Source organism: Nycticebus coucang, chromosome 20 (assembly GCF_027406575.1).
Source record: "Nycticebus coucang isolate mNycCou1 chromosome 20, mNycCou1.pri, whole genome shotgun sequence".
NCBI classification, from domain to species: domain Eukaryota; kingdom Metazoa; phylum Chordata; class Mammalia; order Primates; family Lorisidae; genus Nycticebus; species Nycticebus coucang.
In genome coordinates this window covers 31,414,368-31,433,607 of record NC_069799.1, presented here as the reverse complement: position 1 = coordinate 31,433,607, position 19,240 = coordinate 31,414,368, and the positions used below count along the sequence as shown (strand labels likewise).

Here is a 19,240-nt window from a genome sequence, read left to right as displayed (position 1 = left end):
CACATTGCAGTGTATGATGCACAGTGTAGATGAGGGTGGGTCTTTGGATATTAACAAACAAGGGGAGTATGTATTGTTTAGGTTTTATCTGGAAGCTACATCAGTTCGATGTAGAAAAAGATAAGGTACATGCACTTTTTTTTTTTTGAGATAGAGTCTCACTATGTCACCCTTGGTAGAGTACCATAGTGTGACAGCTCACAGCAACCTCAAACTCTTGGGCTTAAGTAATTCTCTTGCCTCGGCCTCCCAAGTAACTGGGACTTTAGGTGCCCGCCACAACGCCCAGCTATTTTTTGGTTGCAGTTGTCGTTTAGCTGGCCTGGGCCAGGTTTGAACCCTCCACTCTCCATGCATGTGGCTAACACGTAGGCACTGTGCTATGGGCGCCGGTACATGCACTTTTAAAGAAGATGGCATTAACTTCCTGAAGTAACTGAATGTTTTGAAAAAAAGAGAATAATTAGAAAAGGCTTGCTATGATGCTAAAAAAGTCTTTTTAAAGATAGCATTAGAGATTAGAAAATATGGCAGATACCTAAACCTTCGATTTTGATTGGTTTTTTTTTTTTTTTTTAGACAGAATCTCAAGCTGTTGCCCTAAGTAGAGTGCCGTGGCGTCTCATAGCAACCTCCAACTCTTGGGCTTAAGCCATTCTCTTGCCTCAGCCTCCCAGGTAGCTGGGACTACAGGCGCCTGCCACAACGCCTGGCTATTTTTGTTGTTGTTGCAGTTGTCGTTGTTTTAGCTGGCCCAGGCCGGGCTCAAACCCACCAGCCTTGGTGTATGTGGCCAGCATCCTACCCACTGAGCTACAGGTGTCACCCTATACCTTCAATTTTTGGAAAAAGTTTTTCTTTTAAATGGTTTTTATGAGAATATGCTTAAGTACTTTGGGGAGAGTATCAACTAATGTGCACAACCCCAAACCTTTATAAAGGTAGCACTTCCTTCATCTTAGATTCTATTTTTATATCTTGCTTTGGAAAATAAAATCTCTCACCATCAGTAATTGGGTCAAAATTCAACTGGGATAAATCCAGCCTCTACCAATTACAGCATGTTTGACAAAATATTATCATGGGACAGAAGCATTGGCATCCCTGTTGAGCTTGTTGAAAATTTAGAAATCCAGCTTCACCTGAATCTTCTGAAAAAATGTCTGCATTTGAACAAGACCTCCAGTTCATTCTTGCGCACGTTAAAATTTTACAAGTACCATTTGTCTCACCAGGATATATTTATATGAGAAATATACATGCCTTTAGGCTGGCCTTATTTTTGCCCTATCAGCCAAAAATCACAGTATCTAGTCTGGGTTTGTGGATATTGTTTCATCCTCTTTCCTCAGTGTTAACACATGAGGGAAAGTCTCTTGTAACATACATAATTCCATTCAGTCATATAAGTCAGAAACAGTTCTCACCCACTCATTTAAGTAAAAATGAAATTAAATCTTCTGTTGGATTTTTGGTAAATATGTTTTTCTTTTTTTGTTTGTTTGTTTCTTTGTTTCTTTGTTGTCAGGAAAAGTTGACATTCGAAGATGTGTCTATGGTATTCTCTAAGGATGAATGGACCTGCCTGGATGTTGCTCAGCAAAATTTGTATCGGGATGTCATGTTAGAGACCTACAGAAACCTGGTCTTCCTTGGTGAGGATAACGTAGATACACAGTTCCTACTCTACACTAAGCATTTCATATTGTTTCTTTGTAGACAGGTTTTGTGGAGTTTCTTTTTTGACCGCATTAGTTTCAGATTCTTGTTTCTAAGGAAAACTTAAGTTCTTCGTACAGAAAATAAAGTATTTGATGTTTATCTTGGCATTAATCTTACCCTTTCTTAAGCTGATATATATTCTTCACTACCTTGATGGTAATTTCAAAAATTTAGAGGCATAGAATTGTTGCCCATATCTTTAAGTCTAATTTCTAGACCAAATTTTATTTCGGTAGTACTTAGTAGTAGAGTTAAGAATCCTCCAACAAGGGGCGGTACCTGTGGCTCAGTGAGTAGGGCACCGGCCCCACACACCAAGGATAGCGGGTTTGAACCCGGCCCTGGCCAAACTGCAACAAAGAATCCTCCAACATTGGGGCGGCACCTGTGGCTCAAAGGGGTAGGGCACCAGCCCCATATGCCAGAGGTGGCGGGTTCAAGCCCAGCCCTGGCCAAAAACTGCAAAACAAAACAAAACAAAAGAATCCTCCAATGTTAAATACTACTTGTGGGACAGCGTCTGTGCTCAGTGAGTAGTGTGCCAGCCCCATATACAGGGTGCTGGATTCAAACCCGGCCCCAGCCAAGCTGCAACAAAAAAAATAGCTAGGCGTTGTGGCCGGCACCTGTAGTCCCAGCTACTTGGGAGGCTGAGGCAAGAGAATCACCTAAACCCAAGAGCTAGAGGTTGCTGTGAGCTGTGATGCCATGGCACTCTACCAAGGGTGACAAAGTGAGACTCTGACTCTTAAAAAAAAAAAAAACACTACTTGTTAAAAATTCTAGTTTCTGTAAGGAACCTCTATTTTTAGACTATTCTTTCAGGCGCTTCTAAAATGTTGTGTTCTCTACTTTAGCAAGGTACCGGCTGGTTAATTGGAGAATCCCAGTAAGAGTCATGTTATTTTTCTAATAAAACAGGGCTTGCTGTCACTAAGCCAGATCTCATCACCTGTCTGGAGCAAAACAAAGAACCCTGGAAGGTGAAGACTCACCAGAGAGTAGTCAAGCACCCAGGTAGGTTGGAGGGAATGAAGCAGATAACACTGGTCCAAAGTTGAAGGAGAAAAACCACACAATACAGTGTGACTAGGGAAACTCAGCTTAATTGGAAATGATTTCTGAAAAGCCTGGGTTTCTTTCTTTTTCTTCTTACATAAGAACACCTCTGTTCTTATTTTCATTTCTTATGTTTATTTTCTCATTGAGACAACATATCACTGTGTTGCCTTCAGGTGAGAATGCCAGGGCAACAGCCTAGCACAAAGCAACCTTAAATATCTTGGTTCAAGTAATTTTTCTGTCTCAGGCTCCAAAATAGTTGGGACTACAGGTTTTTCCACAAGGCTAATGTTGTTTTTACTATTTTTCAGTAGAATCAGAGTCTTGGTTTTGATCAGGCTTATCTCAAACTCCTGAACTCAAGTAATCCTCTCACCTTGTCCTCTCAGAGTGCTACGTTTACATGTGAGAGCCACCATGGCTGGCCCTATGCTTGTTTTTAATTTTTATCAATTCATTTTGTGAGACAGAAACTCACTTTGTCACCCGGGTCAAGTTTCATGGCATCATATCTCATAACAACCTCAAATCTCAAGTAATCCTTTTGCCTCAGCCTACTGAGTGGTGCTGGGACTACTGGCACCTGCTACAACACCTGACCCTATTGTTTTTTTGAGACAGGGTCTTGCTCTAGCTCTGGCTGGTCTCAAACTCCTGAACTCTAGAGATCCACCCACCTCAGCTTCCCAGAGGGCTAGGATTACAGGGCTGAGACACTGTAGCTGGCCTTTTTAATTTTTAGAAATAATTTCATTTTCAGTGGTATTCTTTCTAGTTTACAATGAGAACCAAGAACTTTCTATGGCTTATACAGTACTGCAGGATCTGGCTGTTGTTGATTGCTTTTTTTTTTTTTATTGACACAGAGTCTCACTTTGTCACCCTTGGTAGAGTGCTGTGTCATCACAGCTCACAGCAACCTCCAGCTCTTGGGCTTAAGCGATTCTCTTGCCTCAGCCTCCCAAGTAGCTGGGACTGTAGGCGCCCGCCATAATGCCCAGCTATTTTTTGCTTTTTGCAATTTGGCTGGGGCATGTTCGAACCCACCACCCTTGGTATATGGGGCTGGCACCCTACTCCCTGAGCCACAGGTGCCTCCCTGTTGTTTGATTGCTTTTGAGGACATAATTATTTTTGTGTATTTTGAGGATATCTGTCAAACCATTTTTTTTTTTTTAATTTTCTTTAAACTGGGCATGGTGGCTCACGTCTAAAATCCTAGCACTCTGGGAGGGTAAGATGGGAGGATCACCCGAGCTCAGGAGTATGTGACAAGCCTGAACAAGAGTGGGACCCTTTCTCTACTAAAAATAGAAGAATTAGCTAGTTGTTGTGGTGGTTGCCAGTAGTCCCAGCTACTTGGGAGACTGAGGCAGGAGAATCAGTTGAACCTAGGAGTTTGAGGTTGCTCTGAGTTATGCTGATGTTATGGCACTTTAGCCTGGACAATAGAATGAAACTGTGCCTCAAAACAGTATTTTTTTCTTAAACATCCTGTTAAAAATGTGAGTGAGAGTGAAAAAAAAATGAGAGTGAGCTGTTGATATTAGTATTTGGTTCAAGAATCCCAAGCCACCTCAAATAAATGGAGTATGTCCTCATTTTACAGTTGTTTTTTTTTGAGACAGAGCCTCAAGCTGTCCACCCTGGATAGAGTGCTATGGCATCACAGCTCACAGCAACCTCCAACTCCTGGGCTTAAGCGATTCTCTTTCCTCAGCCTCCCAAGTAGGTGGGACTACAGGCACCCACCACAACGCCCGGCTATTTTTTGCCTGTAGTTGTCATTGTTGTTTGGCAGGCCCGGGCTGGATTCGAACCCGCCAGCTGTGGTGTATTTGGATGGCGCATTGAGTTACGGGCACCGAGCCAGTTCTTGATTCTATGAAGGTTTCAAATAAGATTCTGCAGAAAGTATATTCAGTATTTTTATCAGAACACTAAGAGTCTCCCCCAAGTACAAGAAAATCTAATGTTAGTTAACTTCAACATTTTGTTTGAGTATGAATTGTGATGAATAGTTTAATTTCTATATACTCTTAATTTCTCAACTTTATATAGTTAAAGGTATGTACTCCATATATTTTCTTTTTTTTTTTGTTCTTTTTTTTTGGAGATGGAGTCTCATTTTGTCACCCTCCGTAGAATGTTGTGGCGTTACACCTCACAGCAACTCCAACTCTTGGGCTTAGGTGATTTTCTTGCCTCAGCCTCCTGAGTAGTTGGGACTACAGGCGCCCGCCACAACGCCTGGCTGTTTTAGCTGGCCGGGGCTAGATTTGAACCCACCACCCTCGGTATATGTGGCTGGCACCCTACCCACTGAGCCACAGGCACCACCCTACTCAATATATTTCTTAAGTATACTATGTCATTGGGGAGTTAGACTATTCCTGAGCATATATATTATACTCTTCTCTTATTGAAAATTACTTTTTTCTTTTTTTGAGACAGTGTCTCACTCTATCACCCTGGAGTTGAGTTCAGTGGCATCATAGATCACAGCAACCTCAAACTGTTGGGTACAAGTGATCTTCTCTTTTCAGCCTCCCCAGTAGCTGGAACTACAGCCACCTGCCACAATGCCTGGCTAGTTTTTCTATTTTTAGTCGAAGGAGTATCAGTGCTCTTCATGCTGGTCTCAAATTCCTGAGGTCAGGTGATTACCTGCCTTGGCCTCCTAATATGCAAAGATTACAGGTGTGAGCCACTGTACCTGGTGTAAGTCACTCTTACTTAATAATTATCTCTTAGGGTATACTTATCAGAACTGTATTATTCACTCCCATAGAAACAGTAGAACTTCTGTCAGTTGACCACTCAAGGGACTGTAAGAAACTTGTCAACATACAGAGGTGGTTAGCATAAGGAACTTGGCCTAGTGTACTGATACCTATTTGTGATGTATGTTATGCCTATGTAAATAGGTAACTTGGGACCCAGGTCAACTTAAGAAGGTCATTCTAGGAAGGTGGTAAATATGGAGGTTCTACTGTCTGTATATGTACAAACAGATATCTAAATATACACACACACACAAGTGTCAAGGTCTGCAGGCCTGTAGGCCTGTCTCCATGGTCATAAGTGAGTATCTCTGGGTCTCTGGATGAGTAGGCCCACTCTCAGATCATGGGTGGGAAAAGTTTGAGATGCCCACATAATCACTTCGGAATTCTCAGCAGGACAAACATTTTTAGGGTTCATCTGACGATAATGTACTATTTCATTATAATTTTGCTTTGCATTTCTTCAGTAATTAGTGATTTTGAGCACCCTTTCAAATGCATTTTGGCCATTTACACAACTTCTTTGAAAAGGGTTACTTTAGGGCGGCTCCTGTGGCTCAGTGAGTGGGGCACCGGCCCCATATGCCGAGGGTGGCGGGTTCAAACCCAGCCCCGGCCAAACTGCAACAACAACAAAAAAAAATAGCCGGGCGTTGTGGTGGGCGCCTATAGTCCCAGCTACTCGGGAGGCTGAGGCAAGGGAATCGCTTAAGCCCAGGAGCTGGAGGTTGCTGTGAGCTGTGTGATGCCATGGCACTCTACCAAGGGCCATAAAGTGAGACTCTGTCTCTACAAAAAAAAAAAGAAAAGGGTTACTTTGGCTTGGCGCCTGTAGCTCAAGTGGCTAAGGCGCCAGCCACATACGCCAGAGCTGGCGGGTTTGAATCTAGCCCGGGCCCGCCAAACAACAATGACAACTATAACCAAAAAATTGCCAGGCACTGTGGCGTGTGCCTATAATCCCAGCTACTTGGGAGGCTGAGGCAAGAGAATCGCTTAAGCTCAGGAGTTTGGGGTTGTTGTGAGCTGTGATGCTACGGCATTCTACCCAGGGCGACAGCTTGAGGCTCCGTCTCAAAAAAAAAGAAAAAGGTTATTTTAATTCTTTGTCAAGTTTTAAATCAAGGTATTCATTTTTTGCTGTTGTGTTTTAGGAGTTATTTATGTACATGTATTACTTGTATACATGTATGTTCTGAGTATTATCTCCTATCACACATCTGATTTACAAATATTTTTACCCATTCTAATGGGGCATTTTTACTCTATTGAATGTTTTCTTTGATATATGGCAATTCTGGAATTTGATGAGCTCTCACTGTTCTGTTTTTTGTTGCTTATGCATTTGATGTCATATCAAAGAGAAAACAGTGCCAAGATGAATGTCATGATCTAGTTTCCTATTTCTTCTTCTAATACTTTTATTAGTTATATTTCTTCTTTTATACATGTTTAATCTATTTTAAATATTTTTTGTATACTGTGCAGGAAATAAATCCCACTCTATGTTGTCACGCAAATATACAGTTTTCAACATCATTTCTTTTCTTTTCTTTTCTTTTTTTTTTTTTGAGGCAAAGTTTCACTATGTCTCCCTCGGTAGAGTGCTATGGCGTCATGGCTCATAGCAACCTCAAATGCCTGGGCTTAAGTGATTCTCTTGCCTCAGCCTCCCAAGTAGCTGGGACTGCAGGCACCTGCCACAACGCCCGGCTATTTTTTGTTGCCATTGTCATTGTTGTTTAGCAGACCTAGCCAGCCTTGGTATATGTGGCTGGTGCCATAACCACTGTGCTATAGCTGCTGAGCCTCAACATCATTTCTAGAAGAAGCTCTTTTCTCCATTGTGTATTCATGACCACCTTATGGAAGATCATGAGATCATAGACCTAAGAATTTATTTGTGTGTGGCGGGCGCCTGTGGTCCCAGCTACTCGGGAGGCTGAGGCAGGAGAATCGCCTAAGCCCAGGAGTTGGAGGTTGCTGTGAGCTGTGTGACACCATGGCACTCTACCAAGGGCAATAAAGTGAAACTCTGTCTCTACAAAAAAAAAAAAAAAAAGAATTTATTTGTGGTCACCCTCTTATTTTTCATCATCTACTTCTCTGTCTCTGTGCCAATACCACATTGCTTTTATTTTTGTAGCTTTGTAATACATTTTGAAATCCAGAAATGTATTGTGCCTTTATTTTTGTTTCTTTGAGACAGAGTCTTTGTCTATGACACCAACTAGAGTACAGTGGTATCATCATAGCTCACTGCAATGTGAAACTCCATGGGATCAAGTAATCCTTCTGCCCTCAACCTCCAGTGTAGAGCTGAATAGAGATATGTGCCAACATATCTGTAGTTTTTTTCTATTTTTCTGTAGAGATGGATTTTTGTTCTTGCTCAGCCCTGTATTATAGAACTCCTGACTTCAAGTGATCCTCCCAGCTTAGCCTGTCAAAAGGCTGGGATTACATATGTGAGCCACCCCTGATCCCAGCTTTTTTTTTTTTTTAAATAGGATATGGCTAGTCATTGTTTCTAAACAAATTTTGTTGCAGATAGGCCCGGTACCTGTCGCTCAGTGGCCACATACACCAGGGCTGATGGGTTTAGCCCAGGCCTGCTAAACAATAATGACAACTACGACAAAAAATAATAGTCAGGCATTGTGGCAGGCACCTGTAGTTCCAGCTCCCTGGGAGGCTGAGGGAAGAGAATTGCTTAAGTCCAAGAGTTTGAGGTTGCTCTGAGCTGTGACACCACAGCAACACTCTACCGAGGGTGACATAGTAAAACTCTGTATCAAAATAAATAAATAATTTGCAGATAATATACTATTCGAAATTTGATGAAGGTTGCACTGAATTTGTTTTTTAGTGTAGGTAGTATAAATATTCCAGCAAAATGAATTTATTTAATCTTTGACCTAGAATTTTTTTAAGAGTGTGTTTAATTTCCACATTATTTTTTGGCTTTCCCTTGAATTTTCTTTTTTTTTCCCTCTCTCCCTCTCTCTTTTCAGTCAGAGTTTCACGTTGTTGCTCTTGGTAGAATGCCATGGCATCACAGCTCATAGCAACCTCAAAATCTTGGGCTGAAGTGATTCCCTTGCCTCAGCCTCCCAACTAGCTGGGACTATAGAAACCCATCACAATGCCAGGCTATTTTTAGAGATGAGCTCTCTGACTCACGCTCTCACTCTTATACACCTCTGGGCAGTTGTGTAAACAAAATCATAAAGAAGAAAGTAGCCACAGGGGAACAGAGTTAATGGAAAAATATCCTCAAGCATTCACTCAGTTTACTCAGTATGAAGTAATGAGCTCAGGCAATCCACCTGCCTCGGCATCTCAGAGTGCTAGGATTACAGGCATGAGCCATCTCGCCTGGCCAAAACTGTCTTAATTTTAATACATGTTGGTGCCTGTGGCTCAAGTGGCTAAGGCGCCAGCCACATACACATGAGCTGGTGGATTCAAATCCAGCCCAAGCCCCCCAAATAACAATGACAGCTGCAAACAAAAAATAGCTGGGTGTTTGGGGGTTGCCTGTAGTCCCAGTTACTTGGGAGGCAGAGGCAGGAGAATCGCTTGAGCCCAGGAGTTGGAGTTTGCTATGAGCTGTGATGCCATGGCACTCTACCCAGGGTGACAGCAAAAAGAAAAAATAAAAAAATTAACACATTAATGGTTGAATATATAGTATGTTTGTGTGATTTGAAGATAAATTTTGAGAAGCCATAAAACTCTCTTTTTGGTATTATGTTTTCCTGTTAAAAAAAAACATGAAATTGACAATCCTTATCATTTTAATTGTACAGTTCACTCGTGTTAAGTATATTGACATTGTCCAGGCATGATGGTCCACACCTGTAATCATAGCACTCTGGGAGGCCAAAGCAGTGGATTGCCTGAGCTCATGGGTTCGAGACCAGCCTGAGCCATAAGGAGACCCCCCCCCACCATCTCTAAAAAAAAATAGCTGAGCGTTGTGGAGGACTCCTGTAGTCCCAGCTACTCAGGTGGCTGAGGCAAGAGAATTGTTGGAGCCCAAGAGTTTGAGGTTGCTGTGAGCTGTGACTCCATGGCACTTTACTAAAGGTGACAAAGTGAGACTCTGTCTCAAAAAAAAAAAAAAAAGAAAAGAAAAAGAAAAAAGTATATTGACATTGTTAATGAAGCTACATCTCTAGAACAATTTTATCATGCAAATGTGTAATTCAATGTATGTGCAAATACTATACCCATTTCCCCCACTTTTTAGAACATTTATAAATACTGCTCTCTACACTATTTTTCTTTTTTTTCTTTTTTGACACAGAGTTTCATTATACCTCCCTAGGTTGAGTGCTGTGGCGTCACAGCTCACAACAATGTCAAACTCTCAGGCTTAAGCGATTCTCTTGCTTCAGCCTCCAACTAGCTGGGACTACAGGCACCCGCCACAATGCCCTGCCATTTTTTGCTGTAATTGTCATTGTTGTTTGGCAAGCCCGGGCTGGATTTAAACCTGCCAGCTCCAGTGTATGGGGCTGGTGCTCTAGCCACTGAGCTATAGGCACCGAGCCACTATTTTCCTTTTATTACTACAAATGTAATGACTTTAGATATTTTATATAAGAGGATGCAGATGTATTTGTTGTGGGGGGTGGACACTGGGTTATTTCATCTACCATAATTGTCTCTTTCTACTTGGGCACCAAATGTTAGGGTCCCACCCTGGGGGCAGGGTCTGCTAAGACCTGTGGAAACCAGCAGCAACCAACTGAAGAAATATAGAGTTAGAAAGATGGTAAAGACACAGACATGAGACACAGTAGTCCATTGCCCATTTGTGGGATTCCGACCATGGTGTGGAGTATTTGCTCCAGTCTGCTTTCATTGAAGTCTATTTGCCCCGAGGGTAAAATGAGGGAGGGAACAAAGATGACAGCAGTTTCTGAGTGAGCGTATCAGCTCCTATTGTTATTATTATTAACCTTAAGGGTAGCTTTGAGAAATCTGAAATCTAAGCCTTGTATTGGGAGAGCTTCCCTCTTGAGATCACACACACAGATTTCTAGGGAGGTGTTAAATTCCACTAGTTCCCTGTGGAGTAAAAGGCCACCAGGTTTAATCTCTGAGGAATCAGTGGAAGGGAGGAATTTTCCTCCCATCACCACCACAGAGGATCTTCCTGTGCAATAAAGGATATAAGCTCTTCTGCCCGTATCTCAGGGCTTGAGCTACTCCCTTGATCTCTGCCCCAGGCAAATGTAAATCTCCACAATGGGTATCTGCTTTCCCTGTTTACTAGGCAGGAATCGACCCAGTATCTTTCTAGGTCTTGCTCTATGGCTGTTTTTCCTCAAAGTGCTCACAGACCCAGCAGGGATGTTTGTAAGCTGTATCCCCAACAGACTAGAATTTCAGAAAAGTTAGGAAGTTTGCTAGCAAGCTTAAATGTAAACTAGTAAACTTTTCTTTGTTCCAACTCACTCAGCTTACTTTTAATTTTACTCTTTTTCTGGGGGTGCTTTCCTTTGTCTAGAATGGAGTCTTTGGGCTCGGTGCCTGTACCATAGTGGTTATGGTGCTAGCCATATACAACAAGGCTGGCGGGTTTGAACCTACCCCGGGCCAGCTAAACAACAATGACAACTGTAACAATATCTGGGTGTTGTGGCAAGTGCTGGTGGTCCCAGCTACTTGGGACTCTGAGACAAGAGAATCTCTTAAGCCCAAGAGTTTGAGGTTTCTGTGACTGTAGCACCACAGCACTCTACCCAGGGCAACATCGTGAGACTCTGTCTCAAAAAAAAAAAAAAAGAAAGAAAGAAAGAAAGAAAAGAAAAAGAATTCCTCTATCTTTTCCACTGTGTTTTTTAACTTCAGAATTTCTGTTTTTATAAAGCCTTTATTTCTTGTTCATATCTTCATTTTTCTGATCTTACTTAGTTGACTGTATCATAACCATTTCACCCAGTTACCATTATGAAGGTATTTTTTTTTTGGTAATGTACACATTTATATTTTTTAGGGTTGATTCTACATTATTTGCTTTGTTTCTTTGGGTTCTGTTGCCCTAATACTTTGTACATGTTGTAATCTTTCACTGACTTTTGAGGATCACAAAAAGCACCTTTCATAAAATTCAGGATATGACTTTATCCTGCAGGACTCTGACACAAATTGTACTAAAGTGTTCAGGAACTTCATATACATTCTGAAAGTATTTTAGTCTGCGGAATTATGTGGTTATTTTCTAGTTGAAGCATTTTGCCACATTTTCTCTTTTTTTTTTTTTGAGACAGGGTCTCACTATGTCACCCTCAGTAGAGTGCCATGGCATCACAGCTAACAACAACCTCAAACTCTTGAGCTTAAGCGATTCTCTTGCCGCAGCCTCCCAAGTAGCTGGGATTACAGGCAGATTTTCTTTTTTTTGAGACAGTCTCACTATATCACCCTCGATAGAGTGCCATGCTGTCACAGCTCACAGCAAACTCCTGGGCTTAAATGATTCTCTTGCCTCAGCCTCCCAAGTAGTTGGGACTACAAGTGCCCACCACAATGCCCAGGTATTTTGTTATTCTTATATAGTTGTCGTTGTTTAGTAGGCCCAGGCTGGGTTTGAACCTGCCAATCCCGGTGTATGTGGCTGGTACCCTAATGACTGAACCAAGGGCACCTAGGCCACATTTCCTCTTAAGAGCTGTTTCTCATCACTTGCTAGTTCAGAATCTGCCCCGGCCCGCGGGGAATTCAGCGGGGACCTGGGAAACAAAGGGGTCAGTCGAATGAGGGGACAAGAGACACGAAAGAATGAGAGCAAGTCAAGAGTCTGATCAAGCTCCGAAGAGTTTATTTTTCAGCTGGACTTATAAACATTCAAACGAGGAAGTAACTAAGGGCTATTCCTAACAGGGCGGGGAGGGGGCTAGTTTCTGGAAAATTACTAGGAGAAGGACCCTAAGGCGGGGGGTGCATTTTTGAAGAGATACGCAAGGGGAAAGTACCATTGCTGTTTACGGTTGAATTCCTGAGAACAGTTTGCCTGTAAAATCAAGATAGCAAGGGGTATTCTTGTGAGATGTTTTGGCTCCCGGCGTCTCCTCCCGTTTAGTTTTTTAAATTGTTGGGGTCTGTCAGTTGTGGGCGTAGAAGAGAGGGCATTAACCTTTTGGGGGGAAGTATTGACCTGATTCCTCCCGTGGGCATAATGACCGCATGATAAGTTTGAGCGTCTTTTGGGGAGGAGAGGAGAAATTTTTACGACGCTAACCTCTGTGCAAATCAGGTTTGCTTCCAAGGGACTCAGAGAGGCTGTTTATGCCTTCCCTCTGCAGTGTCTTTATTGCACCCCGTAAAAAGGTACCCAGGTTGTACTCACATATGATGGTGAGTCAACGTGCATAGCTCTGAGTGCTTACGCGGTTCCTGGAGGAATATCTTCGTTGGCAAGGCCCCGGTCTGCAAGATTGAGTCTATGATAATGGACTTGAATGGGTTTTGATGCCAGGGAGTCAATCTGTGATTTGATAAAATTCATGATTTTGTTAAGAATAATGGGTCCAAGGGTGATTATTAATAGCAAGAATAAGGGAGAAAGATAATCTCAGGGAGGTTTTTCTCCCTGGATTTTAGAATTGTTATCAATTTGTTTTACTAATCTTTCAGGCAGCCATCTGGCTGCATTTTCTTTCATATTTGGACTGCACATAGTTAGTCTTAGTTGGGCCAGGATGTCTCTGCCCCAGAGATTGACTGGGAGGCCAGGCACAACATAAGGTTGGACAGTACCAGTGTTGCCTTCCTCGTCTGTCCATTTGAGGATTTCAGCACTCTGTTGGGGGTTGGAGGTTTGGCCAATACCCCGGAGATGGGTTAGGGAAGTAGTGAGGGGCCAGGAAGGGGGCCAGTATTTACTGGCGATTACTGTGGCGTCTGCCCCAGTGTCAAGTAATCCTTCAAAAGTTTTGCCGTTTAATTGTAGCTTAAGGAGGGGTTTTTCTTGTGTGATTTGTCTGACCCAATAAGCGTCACAGGAACCGAGGTTATGAGTACCCCGGGTTTTTAGAGAATAAGGATGGTTGGAGGGGAAGAGCTGAGCTATTCTTTGGCCTGGGTGAATGGTTATAGGGCCGAGGGAGGCGGAAGCAAGTATTTTAATTTCTCCAGCGTAATCGTTATCAGTGATGCGGGGGGGATAGTGAGGCCTTGCAGGGTGGTACTGGCATGGCCAAGAAGAAGTCTGAAAGTGTTGGGGGGCAAGGGGCCATAAACCCCAATAGGGAGGATTTGGATGCCCATTTCAGGTGTTAGTATTGCGCTGGTGGAGGAACAGAGGTCCAGTCCTGCGCTGCCGGCAGTTGCTCAGGAGAGGGAGAAGAGGCTTGGACTTGAGGGGGCGGGTTTTGGGGGACAAACCTGATAGCCCCATATTTAGAGTTTTTATTTTGGAAGGTTTGTTAAATATCAAAGGCCTAAAACATTTGTTTAAAGAAAATTACCAGCCAAAAGATTTTAAAGGAAATACATAGTCAACTGGATCACATGTAAATTCTTTCACAAAGTCTCTTTTATGAACTTCATTTAACCTGCACAGACCATCTACAAACATTCTAAACTTTCTTTAACTTTTGCCCTGCCTTTCACTTTCTTACACAACCATTCTGTTTCAGGACAAAATTTATCATACAAGATTCTTTCTTTACACAATGCCATTCTCCTGTCTAATTTCTCTTGCTCTTAAAAACTCACTTTCCACAAAACAGGATCCCAGTTTACCATGAAGTCACCCATTCACTCAACCAAACTGATAACTAGAAGGTTTAAAAGGTAAGAATCTTACCCTAAGACAAAGATTCAGTTTCCCCAACAATTTAAACAATCAAATTATTACATTTTACAAATGAGAGGCATTTATGAGATGTAACATTGATACAGGATTTTCCCACTCAGGGCTGGACAGGGAACCCCCGTTTTTCAGGCTCAGGCATAGGAACAGAAACAGAAGGGCAGGCTGAGGGCGGTCTAGAGTGTCTTTAAGCGCCTTCTCTCCTTCTTTAACAACTTCTTGGATATCAGGCCATTGGTTGTAAGTTTTTAAAATATCATAGATCAAGTTCCAGTAGGAAAATGCGTGAACAGGGATTTTTTCGGGGCCAAATGTTCTATAATAATCTTTTAGACAATCACCGACTCTAGTCCATCTCAGAACATCAATAGTGACTTCTTGGGGGAACCAAGGACAGATATCATCAATAAAAACAAAAAATTTATAGAGATCCTTTTTCTTTACCCGAATTCCTCGTGTCTTGAGGGACTCCTTGAGTCCCTGAATAAATAAGTTATGTTTACTTAACGTTTGTCCCATAAACTCATTGCTTTTTCTTACCTTGACGGATCAGACTCGCAGGTGGGCAATTCTGCAGTGATCTCAGTGCAGATCTTCACTCACGTCCTTCTTGTGGCGCGGCGATCACAGTGCGGATTTTCACTCACAACCTTGGTGTTGCGGCAATCCAATGATAAGGGTACCCTTACTGGCAGCAACGTTCGATGACACCCCCGTACCCTTGCCCCACGTCGGGCGCCAATTGCCCCGGCCCGTGGGGAATTCAACGGGGACCTGGGAAACAAAGGGGTCAGTCGAATGAGGGGACAAGAGACACGAAAGAATGAGAGCAAGTCAAGAGTCTGATCAAGCTCCGAAGAGTTTATTTTTCAGCTGGACTTATAAACATTCAAACGAGGAAGTAACTAAGGGCTATTCCTAACAGGGCGGGGAGGGGGCTAGTTTCTGGAAAATCACTAGGAGAAGGACCCTAAGGCAGGGGGTGCATTTTTGAAGAGATATGCAAGGGGAAAGTACCATTACTGTTTACGGTTGAATTCCTGAGAACAGTTTGCCTGTAAAATCAAGATAGCAAGGGGTATTCTTGTGAGATGTTTTGGCTCCCGGCAAGAATCCACCTTTTGTATTGAAGTTTCTGTTGCTGAAACATTTTACCTTTGGTTTCAGCATCCCCAGTCTATCTTATAAACTATAGCACCATTCCTTTCAGCTCTGTAATTCATGGGAGACAGCAACCTTTCTTTGGAGGAGCCTGCAAAAGCTAGAAAGATTAACACAGATGTCACTATTTTTCTTTTGAGGACAAAACAGAGTTTGAAGTTTACTTCTGTATGCACCATACTGTCTGAAGATGGGGTAAAGTCTGTGATGTATAAGTACAACAAACTTAGACGGGCGTTGTGGCAGGTGTCTGTAGTCTCAGCTACTAAGGAGGCTGAGGCAAGAGAATCGCCTAAGACAATTGGAGGTTGCTGTGAGCTGTGATGCTACAGCACCCTACTGAGGGCGATAAAATGAGACTTTGTCTCTAAAAAAAAAAAAAAAAAAAGACAAACTTTTCTTCCCATTCTGTGATTCTTATTATTGTATGTTTTTCTTATTTTATTTTATGTCTTTATATATTTTTTAGACAGAGTCTCTGTTACCCTGGGTAGAGTACTGGGGCATCAGATCTCCTAGCAACCTCAGTCTCCTGGGCTTAAGCTATCCTCTCACCTCAGCTTCCCGAGTTGCTGGGACTATAGCAGTCTGCCACAAGACCAACTAATTTTTCTATTTCTGGTACAGATGGGGTCTCACTCTGGCTGAGGCTGGACTCAAAGGCCTGTTTTTAAATAATCCCATGTCAGTCCCCAAAAGTGCTAGGATTACAAACATGAGCCACCCTGCCCAGCCTATATGTGCCTCTTAACATTGTGCTCACCTGGTATGCTGCAAATTCTTACTTGGTTTTTATAATTCCCCAAAGTGCAGCATATATTTGTTATATATCTAAAAATGTATTAGGTCGTATGTACTATATTATACCTTTTTCCTACTGTGCTAGGCATAATTTTACAGACAAAATTTTTAATGTGTATTTATTCAATTATTACAAATCAGTGGCATAATTTTATATTTTATAAATTTCTTTTAGGTATATGCAATCGTTCTACTGAAGACCATTCACAGGAGCTTGGTAAAAATATTTTATTCCCAGTGATAATCCTGAGAAGATGTGAAAACTATGGTCCTGAAAATTTGAACTTAACAAAAGACTGGGAAAGGGTATATGAGTGTAAGGAGCAGAAAGTATGTTACAGTGGACTGGACAAATGTTTAGCAGCTCCTCTTGGCAAGATCTACCAATGCAGTAAATGTTCACATGTCAACAGAAAACTGTCAAATCTAAATACAAATAAGCTGATAGAAACTGTAGAGAAAACTTCTAAGTGTGAAAAATGTGGGAAAACCTTAAACCTATGCTCACACATTGAAAATCATAAGATAATTCATTTTGTGGAAAAGGAGCAAAAAAGTAAAGAATGTTCCAAAGTCTTTAAATCTTGCTCAGGCCTGTCTAGCCACCGTGGACTTTATACTACAGAAGAACTCCACCAGCATGAAAATTATGGCAAATATCTTAACCACAGCTCAAAATATTCTAAATATAAGAGAATTTATAATGGAGAGAAACCCTACAAATGTGAAGAATGTGGCAAAACCTTTGGCCGGAAATCAAAACTTTCGGCACATCAAAGAATTCATTCTGGAGAGAAACCACACAAATGTCAAGAATGTGGCAAAGTTTTTAACCAGTACTCAAACCTTTGTAGACATCAAAGAATTCATTCTGGAGATAAACCATACAAATGTCAAGAATGTGGCAAAGCCTTTAATTGTAGTTCAATTCTAACTAAACATCAAAGAATTCATTCTGGTGAGAAACCTTACAAATGTCAACAATGTGGCAAAGCCTTTAAACAGTACTCAAATCTTTCTGTACATCAAAGAATTCATTCTGGAGAGAAACCCTACAAATGTCAACAATGTGGCAAAACCTTTAACCAGTACTCAAACCTTTCTGCACATAAAAGAATTCATTCTGGTGAGAAACCCTACAAATGTGAACAATGTGGCAAAGCCTTTAACCACTACTCAAACCTTTCTTCACATAAAAGAATTCATTCTGGAGAGAAACCCTATGAATGTCAGCAATGTGGCAAAGCCTTTAATTGGTACTCAAACCTTTCTAGACATCAAAGAATTCATTCTGAGAGAAACCTTACAAATATGAACAGTGTGACAAGCCAATAACTCACATTCAAACCTGACTGTACACAAAAGAAATGCTGGGGGAAGCCCTACAAATATGAAGAATGTGGAAATACGTTTACATGTTTTTTTGTTTTTTTGTTTTTTGTTTTTGTTTTTGTTTTTTGCAGTTTCTGGCCAGGGCTGGGTTTGAACCTGCCACCTCTGGCATATGGGGCAGGCACCCTACTCCTTTGAGCCACAGGTGCTGCCCTGTTTACATGGTTTTCATAACATGCTAAACATAAAAGTATTCACATTGGAGAGAAACCATACAAATGTGAACAGTGTAGCAGTGCCTTTAAACAGAGCTCAAATCTTACTACGCACAAAATTCTTGTTGGAGAGAAATATTACAGATGAGAATAATGTGGCAAAGATTTTTTTATTTCTTTTGTTTTGTTTTGTTTTGTTTTTTGACCAGGACTGGGTTTGAACCTGCCATCTCCGGCATATGGGGCCAGCGCCCTACTCCTTTGAGCCAAGGTACCACCCTTTATTTCTTTTTTATTTTATTTTATTTTTTTTTTTTTGTATGGCCCTGCGTAGAGTGCCGTGGCCTCACACAGCTCACAGCAACCTCCAATTCCTGGGCTTAAGCGATTCTCTTGCCTCAGCCTCTCAAGTAGCTGGGACTACAGGCGCCCGCCACAACGCCCGGCTATTTTTTTTTTTTTTTTTTTGGTTGCAGTTCAGCCGGGGCTGGGTTTGAACCCACCACCCTCGGCATATGGGGCCGGCGCCCTACTCACTGAGCCACAGGTGCCGCCCTTTATTTTATTTTTTTAGAGACAGTCTCACTTTGTCATTCTCGGTAGAGTGCTGTGGCGTCACAGCTCATAGCAACCTCCAGCTCTTGGGCTTAGGCAAGTCTCTTGCCTCAGCCTCCTGAGTCGATGCGGCAAAAATTTTAACTGGTCTTCAACCCTTAGTAAACATAAGAGAAATCACACTAGAGAAAAATTGTAACAATGCCTAATCCCAGGAGTTATAGTTTTGTATACACAATAGAATTCATGTTGATGAAAAACTCTACAAATGTCAAGAACCTGACAAGTGGTGGCGCCCGTAGCTCAGTGGGTAGGGCACTGGTCACATACACCAAGGCTGGTTGGTTGGAACCCAGCCTGGGCCAGCTAAAATGACAACTGCAACAAAAAAAATAGCTGGCCGTTTTGGTGGGCACCTGTAGTCCCAGCTACTTGGGAATCTGAGGCAAGAGAATCACTTAAGCCCAAGATTTTGAGGTTGTTGTGAGCTATGACATCATAGCAGTCTACTGAGGGTGACAGCTTGAAACTCTGTCTCAAAAAAAAAAAAGCACATATCCTTTGATTGACAAATTTATGAGATATGGGCCTTCAAGGTTGCCAAAGTTCATCTCACACCCCTATTATTTTCATTGAAAAGCCTGAAACAGATGAATACTTGTTGTTCAATACCTAAGTGTTGTAAATGAAGTAGTATTGGACATTCATCTTATAGAACCTCACCCTTGTAATTTTGATTTCATTATTATCTTTTTTTGTTTTTGAGAGAGAGACAG

General features: G+C 41.9%; 1 protein-coding gene across 2 annotated transcripts in view; it reads left to right on the top strand.

The window, feature by feature from the left end:
* The window catches only part of LOC128572328 (zinc finger protein 92-like), a 76,671-nt gene extending 58,452 nt beyond the window's left edge, over positions 1-18,219 (top strand). For both annotated transcript variants that reach the window (XM_053572156.1, XM_053572155.1), the window contains exons 2-4: positions 1,529-1,655; positions 2,644-2,739; positions 16,538-18,219. In XM_053572156.1, coding sequence (XP_053428131.1) covers positions 1,556-1,655; positions 2,644-2,739; positions 16,538-17,697 — 1,356 coding nt within the window. In that variant the 5' untranslated portion in view covers positions 1,529-1,555 and the 3' untranslated portion in view covers positions 17,698-18,219. The remainder of the gene's footprint in view (positions 1-1,528; positions 1,656-2,643; positions 2,740-16,537) is intronic.
* The last annotated feature ends 1,021 nt before the right edge of the window (positions 18,220-19,240 follow it).